We start from the raw sequence: 14906 nt of genomic DNA, 5'->3' as shown, positions 1-14906 counted from the left end.
CGGCAGGGGTGGGGGGTGGGGTTAGGGGGGTGTGTGTATGTATGAGAGAGAGAGAGACACACACACAGGCCTGTGCTGTGTTTTGAAACTAAATTGCTGCTTACGGTTGCTACATTACTGCCGGAGCAGCAATTCCACCCCTATTGAAGACTCCAATGGTGACACACTTGCAGTGTAAGGTTACAGGAGAAAAAATGGTGTTCAGGTGTTGGAAGTAATGATGTGAATAAACGGTTTTTACCTTCACAGCTGAAATCTCTAGTAGTTGTAGAGAAACAAAGTCTTAAAATCTTCAATTTGTTCAAATTAAACTTGATCTTCTGCTGAGTTACAGAAGCTTTCTATGCACACAATGTTCTTTCAGAGGAGCTACTTAGAAGGCCTGAATTAATTTCTCTTATAAACTTCTCAACTGCAAGTAGCTACCCAAGAAGAATGGCTGTCACTTGCACTAGAAAAAGATATTACACATTATGAAGTAGATAAATTAGAAACTACTTTCAAATGGCTGTTGAATTTATTTGCTTGATAAATACAATCCTAACAAAATAAAAGTTAACCAATATTAAGAGATTTGTCTGAAGAACATTAGAAAAATCCATGACAATTCAATAGGAATTAGTGTGAATTAAACAGAAAGTTTAAATATTGCCAGCAAATACAAAATGTATGTAACGAAGGCAAGGGAGAATGCTTTAGTTTATATTTGTCATCTGACCACATTTTCTGTGTTTATAAACTTTTTTCCAAATTTTAAAAAAATACTATGCTGTTTTCTATAACATATCAAAGCATTATTTGTACAAAATCAAATCATGGCCAATGATTCACAACAGTGCAATAGATAAAGGATACAACCACATCCAACAGGTGCTGAAAATAAATATCCAGATTAAAAAATAAGATAGCCTATCTGCACTCTGTGGAGTTTGCTGTCTCTATAGGAATTGATGGATGAGTCTCATGAGTGTATCATCTGAAACATTAAATGGCCCTTAAATGCCAATGTGGCTGGAGGCTTGACAGGTAGGAGCAGTAAAACAGCCAAACCAAAAGCAAGTCCCAGGGGGTGGTGGTGGTTTTTTTTTTAAACAACAACAAAAAAGAGGCTATTGCTGAACCCCCAGTGCCTCCTGTTGGCATTGTTCTTCAGGTTTATTTGGAAAGCACAAGTGCCTTGCATTTCTGCAGAGGGAAATGCTATATTGCTTGGTCAGGCAGATCTAGCTTAAGTGGCATAACCCATCCCCCTCACTGCCTAAAGCATCTGTCAGTGGCTTTCTCAGGGGGACTGACACATTCAAAATGGATGAAGAAAAAGGTCTTGGCTATATGGCAGCAGTGTGAACAGAGCCTGCCTTAAACAGGTATGATGAGGGCGGTTTGTAAATGAGTAAATGGGTTACCTACATCACTAAAAGACATAAACAGCTCTTGAACATTTCCATCATACAGGGACATAAATAACATCTCTCAAGTTTTTACATTTATTCAGTACATCTCAGAACAAAAATGAAGCTTAAGGGCATGTTAGGTAAACACGATACCCCGCAGTCTCCCAACTTTTCAGCCAACCCAGAATAAATTTAAAGCTCCCTTGTATAGAATCTGCATCAGAAAGGTATCAAAGGCACAAGCAAGAAGTGACTAGGTTAATAAGCAGAAATAATGGTGAATGAGGATGAATAGATTCACAAGGCAAATAATTAGTAACTGTGGGTGGGGTTTTGTTTATTTACTGAAAATGAGATCTTCCAATTCTGCTCCAATGAATGTAAATAATGATTTTGGTTTAAAAGAAAACTGTTACTGGATTATTTTAAATCACCTGAAGGAAACCAGTCTTGAAATAATCTGATACTAACTGGAAAACTCTTCTGGCCTCTCCAAACTCACCTGAGTCTGATGAGTAGAAGCCACAAGTATTGGAGACAAAAGTCTCCAGGGCTTAAAGGAAAAGTTTCTTTACAGAATGTACACAGCCAGCAATAATTTGTGCAGTTTGACTCAAATTACAGTAATTTGCACAGTTCAGTTGATTTTATGCATATCCAAGGAGCCGGATCAAATTGGGGTTTCTTTCCTGTCTTTACTTGGCGATGGCTTGACTTGCTGCTCCTTGCTCGCTTTTGGCTGCTCTTTGGCTGCTTTTGTCTCCAGGACACTGTCTCTTTGCTGCTGAGAAACACCCCCGCGTTTTTCTGGCTCCTCTTCTTCCTGCACCTGCTGCTCCGATTTAGCTCGCTGCAGCAGGCGAAGCTGTACTCGCAGTTCTATGATGGCCTCTCGCTCCTCGTGAATCGCTTGGTTCAGGTGATTGTTCTTTATCTTTTAAATAAGGAAAACAAATGTGAGGGCTCCATCCGACAAAGAAGGGGAGTAGCTAGGGGGGCCATTTCGCATCGCACAATGAAGCTCTGCCGTTAGCCCAGACGTTAGTCCAGCAACCTGGACTTGCACACAATGGTGATTTAAAAACAGGGCATGTGGGTGTTATGCCTAGGCCAAACAGATGCGAAACTACCAGTCTGCACATGTGCAAACATCTCTGCACAGACTCAATCAAGTAACCACTGAGAAGAGGAGTGCTGTGTAATGCTAAGACTCAAATCTTACCTCCAGTTCTTCATTCTGTCTCTGCAGATCTTCAAGGATGACCTGCAGTTCCTCCTCATCTTCACTCTCGCTTTCACTCTCGGAAGAATATTCCTCGGTTTCGCTTCGGCCGTGCTGCTGGCGACTGAAAGACCAACGACAAACTCTGATTTAAACACTTCCGGAAGTCTGCCAGAACTGTAGCAGTGTAAAAGAGTTAACTTATATCCCCTGAATAATCTGCAACAGTTTTAAAAACAAAACCAGAATTTCCTTTCAAAGCTTAATTTAATAAACCAGTGATTTCCTAGAGGGATTTTTTTTTCCACATAGGGTCTAGTTTCATTTAGATCATAATTCCATTGTTACCCTAACAGAAAATATCCTGAAAGGTCCAAAGTTGCTGAGATTTCAATAAGAAGAGGTGGCTTTCAAATATGATGTTCATAGGGTGAGTTCTTAAGTGTAGTTTAGAGTATTGTTTCCAAAGAGCATATATGTACTTTTAACCAAAGAGTGCTCACTTGGTGAGGGCTCTGATGTAAGCAGTCCCCCTCTTACCTTTGTATTTCAGCTATTTCTGCTCGAAGGCGATCTATTTCTTCCTTCTCCGAGGCAATCTGTCTCCGCAGGAACTGCTCCATGGCCAGCAGTTCTTCTTGTTCTGTTAAAATCTCATTCTCCTGCAATGACCCATTAGTTCACTTAAAGCTCTGACTTTATGTTCTACAGGAACATACGGTAAGTATGACATGATGCTGTTCTCCGAAATACTTTCAATAGAAGTGGTGAGCATGCCTGCTTTGAACTCTGATTCATCAAGACCTCAAAGCAAATGTAAGTTCAAACCCAACGTCTGTTCTGAATCCTCAAGACGATCACTGTACTGAATAGTTGTGGAGATGACGCACCGAGTTCTGGCATGTTTGGCTGCCTATTTCCTTAAATCACAGGGGAAGGTTCTGGCTAACCAGTAAAATAGCTAGAAAAACTGAATTATAAAATACATCTTTGAAGATGAATATAAGGAGGAATGTACAGTGGAGAGAGAAGATCAAAGCTACCGAGGGAAGCAAAGGGAGGTGAAAAAGCCGAAACAGTTGCCTTATTTCCTTTGATCAGCAGGAAAGTAGTTAACGGTATTAAAACTGGTTAGATTTGGAAGTGCTTTCTAAGTACATTAACAACAAAGGCTACTTTTTTTGTTGTTGTTGTTGCTGCACAGTGTCTCCTTTCTGCTGTTAACAAGAGCTTACTCAGTTTTGGGTTCACTCCTGCAGTCAGCATTCCTTCCCTGCTTTATTTACCATTAAAACAAAGCCTTGTGTTTTACTGGACAGAGAGAGACCCCTTTGAGCCTTCAATTTCCCATTGCATTAGAAGGAACAGAAGAGTGTTTAACAATATGGAACAAGACAATACCAACAGATGAAGAGGTAAAAGTGCCTGCCAGCTAGCTACCTGTGCAAGAAGAATATTTATAACTTCCTCGTTCTCATTCATTTCTTCTTTGGAGACATCCTCCTTTGAAAGGCTAGCAATTTCTTGTGCAATCTTTGTTTCACACTCCTGCCAGAGAAAGAGAACAACTTTTAAAAGGACAGCTTCCCCAGTCACTCTATTTACTGTAAAAAAGATTTTTTTTGAATGCATTATTTTCTGAATTTAGAATCACCATCTTGGTTATCTTGAAAGTTTTCAGCAAGGTCTGTTCCTTCTCTGGGACATATGACAGTTTAAAAAAAATGATTCTGAAGTTTGTTAATCTTGAGTCTTCCAGTAGTTCCTCGTGGTACTCCAGGACACATTGTTTTAAGCATATAATGAATACATGCTCTATTAAACACTAAGTTTTTAATTGCCCCCTTTTTTTTTTTTTTTTTTTTTTTTTTGGTAAACAGCTGTGAAGGAGTGTGAAGATCTTGCTGTCCCCTAGGGTCAGCCACCTAACCAGAAAATGCAATTGCTCGTCAGCCATGTAAAGTTAAGATGAAAAAATCTGCAGTAAAGATTGAAATGTGGTTTGATCTAACTGAGTACCTCTGCATTCTCACAAATTAAGGATCCATGATTTAGATGTTTGGTTAACAAATAGAAAAGTTACCCACCTGTCTCTTAGCTTCTCTTAGTTTCCTCTTAAGAGCTGTTAAAATTCTTTGCACCTCCCAGAGTCTCTCTTCTTTGGATAAGTCTTTTATCCCTGCCTGCAAGTCTCTGTGTAAACAGTTCAGTAGGAACTCCTAGAAATATTGCCAAAGAAATCAGTGTCTTTAATGTATCACAGCAGGACAGACTGAAAAGAAAAATCTTTTTGGCTTCTTTTTGACTTGGAGTTCTGGTCTTCAAAGCTTGACATCAACCACCACCAAGTGTTTAACATACATTTAGCACATGCTCTAGAACTAGCTATAGAGCAATATTAAAGAAATCACACTCTAACACATTGTCCTAACTTTCCTCCCTTGATAAAAGTACTGAACTACATAGCAAAGCAATCCACAAAAAACGCTGCTATAATCATCACAAGACCGTAACAACTTTTCACACACGAAATGGACAAGAATATCACCACTCTCTTTCCAGTGGTCTCCACTGACAGGACAACTGTGATAGAATTAGAGTATGTTACAAGCTTATGAACATTTACAGCTGAATGTATAAAAGCCAGGGCAAAGATAAACAGAAAAACACTGAAATAATTGCCAACCTGTCGCCTGATTTCTTCTTTGATGCTTTCTTGTGTTTCTGGAAGTGCTGGCATTGTTGCCATATTTGACCAGCGAAGAGGTTTTGTCACCTGCTTTAGGGTCACATTCCCAAAGAACTCTTGAACGTGCGTAAAAAATACATACAGGACACGGTTGCTGATCTGCAAAGAAAGGACAGACAAAATATTGGTTAAGATGATTTATTCACATCATCTTTATCCGTGAATCATAGTATCTTTCTCTAGAAACAAAAACAGCCTTTAGTGTGCTCTTCTGTGAGTTGTAGTCGTGTTAGTTTGTCCTAAGAACTTAAAATCTGGATTAAAACCAATACTTTAAACAATCAAGTGCAGGCCTCAAGGAATCACTTCACTGTCTCTCTTACCTGTGTATCTTTCCAAAGCATTTTCATGCTAAACTCAGAATTTTCACACGTCTTAACCTATCCCCATTATTTTCATCACTGGTAGATACAGAAATGTATTAAATCTTTCTTTTTACTCATGTCAAGGGAGTTCATGACAGCAATGGAGAGAGGGAACACCAACCATACTGCAGTATGGATGGTTGCTGGCTACCTTCTCTCTCCTCCCTCAACCTCTAAGTATTTTCTACAACTTCTCTGTCAGATGATTTAATATAGTAGAAAAAGTAGTTTGAAAGGAGCTGCTACTGTCTTCCTTGTTTTAACATGAGGCAGAAGCAAGTATTTGTTTTGATACTCTACCTTCCTTTAAAATTCAAAAATTTATCCTGAAAGAAAGATTAGTCACTACCAGCATTTTAATTGTAAAAATCTACTTAACAAAAAACATGATTGGGCCTGCATTGTTTTACATTAATTGTTACTTCTTTTGTTAGCTACAAAGTGTCTGGCACAGCAAAATAGCCAAAAATAATACCCAGCCCTTTGCTACTGGGCCTCCACCTAGACTCTTAATTATAAAGCCAAGCTCTTCTAAAGTGTGGGTTTTCTTCTAGAAGACCCACACCCAATAATGACATGTTTTCATTATGCACAGGACTAATTCTGAGCTGTATTTAAATAAAATATTTCCAAGATGTTTATTAAGGAATTAATCAATCCAGAAACCACAAAATCTTACTGAAAAACTAAGTCAGTTGTTTTTCCCCAGCCACTTGACTGCAGACACCAAAGCCACTATACCAAAGTTGTTACTGCACCAGGAAGATCTATTTGCAGGACAAGGGTTCATTGGCTCGATATTAAAATGAAGCAACAATATAGTCTCCACTAAATTATCACTGAATCAAAAGCCCACAGAAATTGTGTATCTGCATGAATTCTTGGATGAATTCAACATTCAATTACTGCTGTTCACAACAGAATTAAAACCCTGACAGCAGTCTTTGTAATACTCTCATAACCACCCAAATATCAGACCTGTAGTATGCAAGCTCACATTCAGAAAGTCTTTTGTTCCCCCTTTCCCAGCATTTTAGGTTTCCAAGAAATAAAGAGAAGTTGGAATTTAGCTTAACTGTATCAGATAACACCTGATTCCCACCTGCTAGAGAATTCCTACAAAGAAGTCTTTCTTGGGCTGAAGTTCTGCTCTAACCCTTGCTGTGTGGTGCACGTACCTGGACAGTAGGGCTGAGCACTATAGAAATATTCTGGATGTTCATTTTTGTTTCCAGTTCCTTTGCAATAACATGGTCCATATGCACAATCAGCCAAGAAATTAGGAGATGGTTACACTCTGGCAACTCTTTCAGCAACCTCTGGCACTCCTGAACTTTCTCAGCTTCTGTGCTCTTTCCACAAGCATCTTCAAAGCGGGGCATTAGCTCTTTGGTAAGCAAATTTTCAGGCAGTTCTCGTAGGTACTGCTTCAGCAAGCTGGCTACTGTATTGGGCTCATATTCTTCCAGGTTGGGAGATTCTTCTCGATCATAGGCTGCTTTTAGCTCATCAACTTTTGATTTTATTCCTTAAAATATTTAGATCAAGAATTAAGAGAAATCTTCAACTGTAAATATATAAGTTATATTAAAACATTTTTTTTTGACGCATTTATTTCACCTTCCTTACCATTTAAGGTCACTGAAGAATAGCTTTGAAACGTTATCCACGTGTAACAAAGTTAAAACGATGACTCAAAATTACTTGATCACTGCTTCTAAAAGCAGTGATTTACCACTACAAAGCAAACACACAGCAGAACCAAAGTTTTGAATCAGACCTGGCACCAGCATCCCCTTGCATCAAGGACCATAAAATAGGTGAGGAAGGGCAGGGGAACATGGGATCAACTGTGGATTTGCATTCAGTGTCTTTCATGCTGTTCCATTATACAGCCCTAAGCCAAGCAGCAAGTATGTTATCAACTCAAATATTGTGCAACAAGTTCTACCTGTAACAGCTTTCCTCTGTCAAAACAAAACCCACACTTTTTAGTTTCAGATTTCCTGCTGGCCCTCCTCAGCAGAGGAATCTCACACAGGACTCTTGATTTGAGGCACTCCATGAATAAAAGTGTGTTCACACAATTATTCAACCCAGCCAAGATTTTCTGTAAGGTGGTTTTGTAAGTCAGTGACATTACAATCTTCCCAAACTCAGGGAAATTTCATTCTTAAAGCTCAAACACACACTTGAGTTACACCGACTTAATGCACTGCCATGGCTTGGCTCATACACAATAAGCAAAACTGGGTGCACTCGGCCCATGGTAAATGTCAGGTAGAATATGCTCGGTTTCATGTCCAAGTTAGCCGTTCATCACAACGGCTGGTAGGTTGTTAAGCCACTGCAATTGTCTCTCTGAGCTCTCAATTTAAACCATCTTACACACACAAGAGGGTGCTATTGCACTGGAGAACACCTAGAAAGTACAAACATCAAAAAAGAGTTAGGGAAAAATTCCCACAACACACAGTGTCTTGCAAAAACACACAACCAGAATGTTCCAACAGGCAAGATGAAGAAACTGCTTAAGCTGCTGCGGTATTTATGCATGCCTACCAAACACCATGCAGATCGACAGCATGAAGACAGCTTAATGAAGCCTTTAAAATCATTTGATTACAGCTTAATGAAGCCTTTAAAATGGTTTGATTACTGTTTTACAGTGCTAGGCAACTTGTTTCAAATGCTTTTCCTCAAATTCCTTTTCTCACTTGTTCTTACTCCCTTAAACATACCCACAGAAGTACTTACACGAGTTATACTGCAGATGCAGTTCACAAATAAAGGGACTGTTTTGTTTAACATGACTACAACTGATGTTTCATTTATGTAAGCTGGTGTTACATAATTACTATGGTTAATTAGCCCGCTGTTGCTAAGCTTAAACAGTGAAACTTGCATTTTCTGCTTTATTAGTGTATTTGCTCAAACAGAAGAAGCCTTTAAGAAAAATAAAAATAGAAGTAATTGGAAAAGCATTTAGTGGGACGCTTAAGTAACAAAATGGTTATATCTCATCTTTGCCTTTGCCATGACCTAGCATTGTATTTCTAATGCAGAAGTAAAAAAAATACAAGCTGGCCATACTAAAACATTTTATTCATCGTTACCATCCTATCACAAAAGGCCAAAACAAGTGTATTTTTACTGCTGTTAAGCAGTACCACCAGATTAGCCACTTTTCTGGTACTTCAGACCTACGGGTTTGCTTAACTTCAGCTACATGATTATCTTTTGGATAATTAAAATAAATGCAGCTATAAACAGAGTCTCTAGGTGTTGAAAATGGTAAAATAATAAGAAAATTACAAGTAAAGACCTTAGGAACCTGCATGTCAGTGTGCCCAAAGTACCTGAAACTCTGTAGATGCCTTCACATTTCATGCCATACTTCTCTACGTAATCTATACATTCACGGAAAACTGCTGGCAGGCGGATGCCATCATACATCATGGTCCTGTCTACTGCATCAGACAAAGGAATGCCAAACACGGGTCTGTGACTTGGAACATCCACTTGAGGTATCTCTGTCTCCTGAATTGGCTTTTTCTTTTTCTTCTTCTCTTTCCACTGTTTTACAACATCTGCTGCAGTTAAGTCTTTTGACTTCTTCTCTTTATGCTTGTCTTCCTTATGTTTGTCTTCCTTGTGTTTTTCATCTTTGGGTTTCTCTTTTATTTTAAAATCCTTTTCCTTTTTTTTGGAAAAGCTGGGTTTCTTGAAGACATGTATTCCCTTGGACCGCTTCAACTTTGAAGGACTTTCAGCTTCATCACCGGAACTGTCCTCTTGAAATGCAGCATAACCTTCCGCTATTAGACAGAGGAGGAGAAGGCAAGAGGACAGATGTAAGTCTGTTCAGTTTCTAGATACCATATTATAACAGGGAAAGAACAAGAAGGAATATGTAAGGAGAAGAGAGAAGCAGCAATGTGAATTAAAAACTATCACCTGCCTGGCTCTTCAGAAGGTTTTCTTTAGTTGTTACACATTTTAAGTGGACAAGGATTAAAACAAGGTTGCATAACCATAGCAAAGATAAGCCACACAGCTCCTGAATGATCTAAACAATTAATACTTTATATACTTACTCATAATGGCAATGTCCATCTTATGGGCTAGTTTCCCATCTAATAGTCAAGGAAATGCAAAATAAAAACAACTGTCTGGCAACTTCTCTATGTTCCTGTAATCAACGGTATAAGAGTTGCTGTTAAGGATCGTCTACTACATACACGTAAGTCTAACAAACTTCTATTACAAACAAACCAAACTTCAGCCACTTAACCCCCCCAATCCCTTTCCAGAATATTATGAATTTTAAGATAAGTATGAAAATAAAGTTTCATCCTCTAATAAAATGCACCCCCCCAAAAAAAAGCCCAAGCACACTTACTTTTCCACTAGACGAATAAAACAATTCCACAATACCTGTCAGTGAAGGTGGATATTTGCCTTAAAAAGCATATGCGAGAGCTTCAAACAAGTCCCTGGGCCAAGTATGCTGCTCCAGCAGCAAAACACCAAGTGCTGTCTAGAAGATGCACCAGTGCTTTTATTAACTACGCCTCTGCAGCTAGCCCTGCCTATCCTTCAGGCAAGACCAAGGAAATCTTTAAAGGTGGATTACAAAAAAACCCACCACAACAAAAAAACAACCCACAACCAAACCCAACAACACACAAACCGACGCAACTTCCAAGTCAATTAATTGTTATTTTACATACGCAGTTGTGGAGGAAGAAAAGCAAGCCTGGAAACTGGTCAACAAAAACGACATTTTACATGTCATTTGCACCAGCCAGGTTCCCCAAGGCAGTGGGCAGCAAGCTCTTGCTTCAACGTGAAGCCCCCATTATACAGATCCTCTTCCACTACCTCCGGGCAGTACCTCTGCCCGATTGAGGAAGCACACTGACAGCCAGGTGCTCTTCCTGTGTGAATAGTTTTGGGTGGTAGAAAATTACTCCTTTAGATTATAAGAAAGCACACCATGGACGAGATTATAGGCTGCAATTTTTACAGGTGAAAGATCTTGTGCAAAAGAAACAGGGGACATTGTCTTTTATTCTCCCAATTCTAAACCATCTTCAACTGCAGAGTTTCTCAGCATTATTTCAGCACATCCAATGAGCTGTCTGTATTTTGAAGCCTCCTTGCCTGCTCTGTAGAAGGTAGCTTTTAATAGTCAAATAAATATAAGAAATGTATTAAAGCATGGAACTGCCATAAAGTAATTACAATTGTTTGATGAGCTTGCCCTTCCCATCCTGGACTCTTCCCTTTCCCTAGGACTACCAAACATGCACTTTCACAGAAGACAAAGACTGTAGCACTGCTCCTGTCCAAGTGAATTTTAATATAAAAATGCAAACGTTAACTGGAAGACAACCAGCAACCAGGTCTCATCCTCGCAGTTTACTGGCTATACCATCATTCACTCTTTTTGTAAACTAAAACCAGAAATGTGTAAGGAAACCCACAGTGCATAAACTAAGGATTCAAATCTCACTCTGATACAGAGAGAACTGCTGATGCACCAGTGATGGGACAAAGGAGGAGCACACATCACCACGGTGTTTTGTGAGAGTGAGATGGGGCTGGCAGAGAGTTTCAAGACGAGGTTCACAGATGTAATTTCCAAGCAGAAAGCCAGATCTTCACCAGAGCCCACAGCAATCTGCCCTCGATCTTTCCTGCTGGGTAGCTGTAACAGCTCCCAGTCGGACAGCGCAGGGCTCTCACGCACACACGAGGAATAGCGTCAGGGCGTTCTCTGGGTTGGCACAGGGGACCCGAGCTTGGAGGCTGCCTTCACCAACAAACAGAGCACCTGCCTTACGTGTCTCAACACCCCACATTGCAACACAAATCTTGGTGCTCTTCTAGATCTGTGGTAATGTAACACCAGCAATAGCACATTACCGAAACTGGTATTTCTTGACTTCATGAGAAGACATGAAGGAGCAAGTTAAATACAAAACCAACCTATTTTAATTTGTCTCACTAACCTAAGACAACAAATTGTAGAAATATAGACTAATTAGAGATTCACAGAGAATCTCCTGCCCATCCCAAGCAGTGTTTTGTATGTCTTTCAGAATAACCCAATTTTCTTTACCATACTTCTGGTAAGAAAATTACTGTATTCCTTTCACCTGTGACACAATATATTGAAAAATAAACAACCTAAATTTGTACAGAAGAAAAATTATCAAAAGCACTTGACAAATCAGGTAATTTTAAATGTGGAAAGAAGTATTACCTACCGTTAGTAAACTGGTATTTCTGTTCCCTGTTTCCTCAAGACTTCTAGTACTAATAGTCTGCATTTTCCCAACACTCTAATGTATGGCAATGACATTTTCCTACACCTATAGTAGACCAGTACTAATTTAATAAATACTCCAATTCCACCAGCATAATGACTGCACTGCCAGTTCCTTGCTCAGGCTTCGTTAGACCTTCCACAATGCCTTCACTGCAGTTATTTTAAATGTGATGTTGCAAATATAGTTCTTATCTTACTGAAAATTATGAAAATCCCCTTTAAAAAGTAAAAGAAAATAAAAAACCAGTGTTACTTGAAAAGATCTAACTTACAGGCTTAAAAGCTTTGTCATGCAGTGAGGCCACTGTTTCTATCACTCTGCATACTTGGGAATACTTCTCATTTCCTGCACTCTCACAATGAAGCTATAAATTCATGCTATAACATTTATTGTTAACTGAAAGTACTGCATTATTGAGAACTGCAACTTACCAAGCCTACCTACCACAAGATACATTTTGTGCTTCCAATCTCTGATGAGTTTTTAAGTCATTTATACCTCTGTATCAGATTTTTGTTCCCTGGGGAAATTTGCATGCATCTGTGATTAGTTCACTGAAAGAAAACATGGATCACTAGAAGAATTAGTAGGTCAAATATGACTATACCAACTGATGTGCAATGAGTAGCATTAGTTATCTAATTTCAATTTGTCAGAAGATACGCCATCAACCTGTATACCATTTCTAAATAAAACGGTAAGACAGACATGGATGCATAATGAACTTGGGGTAGATGGCTTCTATCTCCTCTCCTCACTCACAAGACGTATTATTAGAAACTTCAAACTTACAGACACTACCAACACTTAACTATCCAACTTTCAATTAGATCTGTTCGGTTTTTGGGTTGTTTTTTTCAACCCACTGATAGGAGCACAGCGTTCCCAAACAAATCCCACATTCAGATTACTGCGCAGACCTATGCAAGGAGAACAAATGAAGCTGAAATATGAAACTTGCCTTACTTTTTTGATTTAAAATAATTACTAGGACTGAAAGGCAAACTTTTAAACTGTTTGCAAATAGTACTTTGCTAAATAAATACATAGTAATTTGTCAGTAGAATAGGATGTAGCAACACCGAAAGATAAACCTTGATATGAAGAGCATCTAATGCATATCATGGGTAGAGAATTCCAGTAACTGCTTATTCTGTAGACCTGACAACTACATTCAGAGCTTCTCCACACACCAGATCAGTAAAAATATTTTGTTTGCAATAGCAGCTACTTGGTTATTTTGTAGGAAGACAATAGCCTCCTTACAATTTCCAGTAACCTCCCCCTATAGACATGTAGAATCCATCTCCATTAGCACTCTGCACAGAAAGGAAGGATCATATGCACAGAGACAACTCATCATGTCACTGCTCTACCTGGAACAGCTGGGAATACTACCAGAGCTTTTGCACGGTTGCCAAACATCCATATTGATGATACATTCCTGAGCAGATATTATTTTGGATCCCTTAAGATGAGAGCACAGGCTGGTATCTTCCACTTGGTAGTACCTAGCAGAGAGCTGCAGGTTGCTAGAACTCCACACAAGGAAAGCAACTCAGGGGAAGAAGATAAAGGTTAACACCCATTTGGGGACCAAAGATTCTTCAGAGCAGGTCCCCAAGTTAATAGAAGGAATATTCTCGCCCTCATCTACATCCCAAAAGAATCTATGGGAACCATCCTCCCCACCCAACACATTAGGGATTCAATCTTCAAAAAAGATTTCCTGAAAAATTCAGAAGAGTTCATACCAATAATACTGCTGTCCTTTCACAAGATAGTTTAGTTCACAATTCAACCAATCCTCCATTTTCCCAAGAACTATATAAAGAAAATGAAAATTATTATAAACAAGAAATCCTAGCTACATATTGAACCCACTCTGTCCAATGATATCAATCTCGGAAGTAAACCAAATAAGCAGAGTAAGATTTACTATATAAAGACTCTCTATCTACAGAAATTCTAATGAGTAGAATAGCTTTTTCTTCATAAGTATTTCTTACAATCTTTTTCTTTTGCAAGGAACTGTGTATTTTATGAATTTATCAATACGTGATTACTGACAGGTGGTTAAGCAATAGTTTTTTAAAAAAATCAGTTACACTGTTCACCATCTCACATAAACCATTACGGCTTAAAAAAAAAAATAATCTATTTTTGCTCTCCTGCTGCCACAGTACAAGTTCTTGAATGGACAAGGGAAGTTTTGAGTCAGAAAACAGATCTGAGTTAAAACTCTTCCAGTAAAAAGAAAATTCATTTTTATCCCTAATAAATCCCCTGATCTAACTCACTCTACAGCTAACCAACACTCAGTCTGTCACGGAGGAGTGGAGAATAGAAATTAATGGCCGAACCATTTTTCCAACAGCTGACATTCCACATCAAAAATAAAATGAAATATTGTTTTTATCATCTCCAAAACATTTTTAGCACTTTTTCCCACTTGTGTTTGCTGTGTGTTAATTGCCATTAACCTGAAAAATATCCAATGATTATATTAACTACATAAGAAAAAAGATCCCTTGCTAGCATACAAAATGCTTTTCTGATACAGGTAATAATACTGAAGCTAGGAGTACATTGCTCCCACAAACAGGATTTACCTGAAAAACTAAAATGAGTAACCTTGAGATATTTATCCTTCCCTCTCCACATATTCTCCTGATTTTCAAGCATTTCTGAAGTTTACATTTAGAGTATTATCAAAATACTCCAAAATCTTTGTAGCATTAAAGTTACATAAGTTTCAGGAGTTTGGTTGACCTTGACATTAATTCACTAATATTGTACGTTCCACAAACATTCACTCTGTCATGATTTAGTGTCAAC

At 38.7% G+C, this 14906-nt stretch overlaps 1 protein-coding gene across 3 annotated transcripts in view; it reads right to left on the bottom strand.

Annotated features, from left to right (window-relative positions):
* Positions 1-498: 498 nt before the first annotated feature.
* The window catches only part of RALBP1 (ralA binding protein 1), a 35609-nt gene continuing 21201 nt past the window's right edge, over positions 499-14906 (bottom strand). For 2 of the 3 annotated variants that reach the window (XM_074821939.1, XM_074821929.1), the window contains exons 3-10: positions 9090-9548; positions 6909-7258; positions 5303-5464; positions 4704-4835; positions 4057-4164; positions 3157-3278; positions 2617-2740; positions 499-2328 (exon numbers count right to left, since the gene is read on the bottom strand). In XM_074821939.1, coding sequence (XP_074678040.1) covers positions 2065-2328; positions 2617-2740; positions 3157-3278; positions 4057-4164; positions 4704-4835; positions 5303-5464; positions 6909-7258; positions 9090-9548 — 1721 coding nt within the window. In that variant the 3' untranslated portion in view covers positions 499-2064. Of the gene's footprint in view, positions 2329-2616; positions 2741-3156; positions 3279-4056; positions 4165-4703; positions 4836-5302; positions 5465-6908; positions 7259-9089; positions 9549-9827; positions 9923-14906 lie in introns of all 3 variants that reach the window. The other variant, XM_074821948.1, reaches the window with a different exon arrangement.

Source organism: Strix aluco, chromosome 1 (genome assembly GCF_031877795.1).
Source record: "Strix aluco isolate bStrAlu1 chromosome 1, bStrAlu1.hap1, whole genome shotgun sequence".
In the NCBI taxonomy this organism is placed as follows: Eukaryota; Metazoa; Chordata; class Aves; order Strigiformes; family Strigidae; genus Strix; species Strix aluco.
This window is presented reverse-complemented; position numbering and strand designations above follow the sequence as displayed.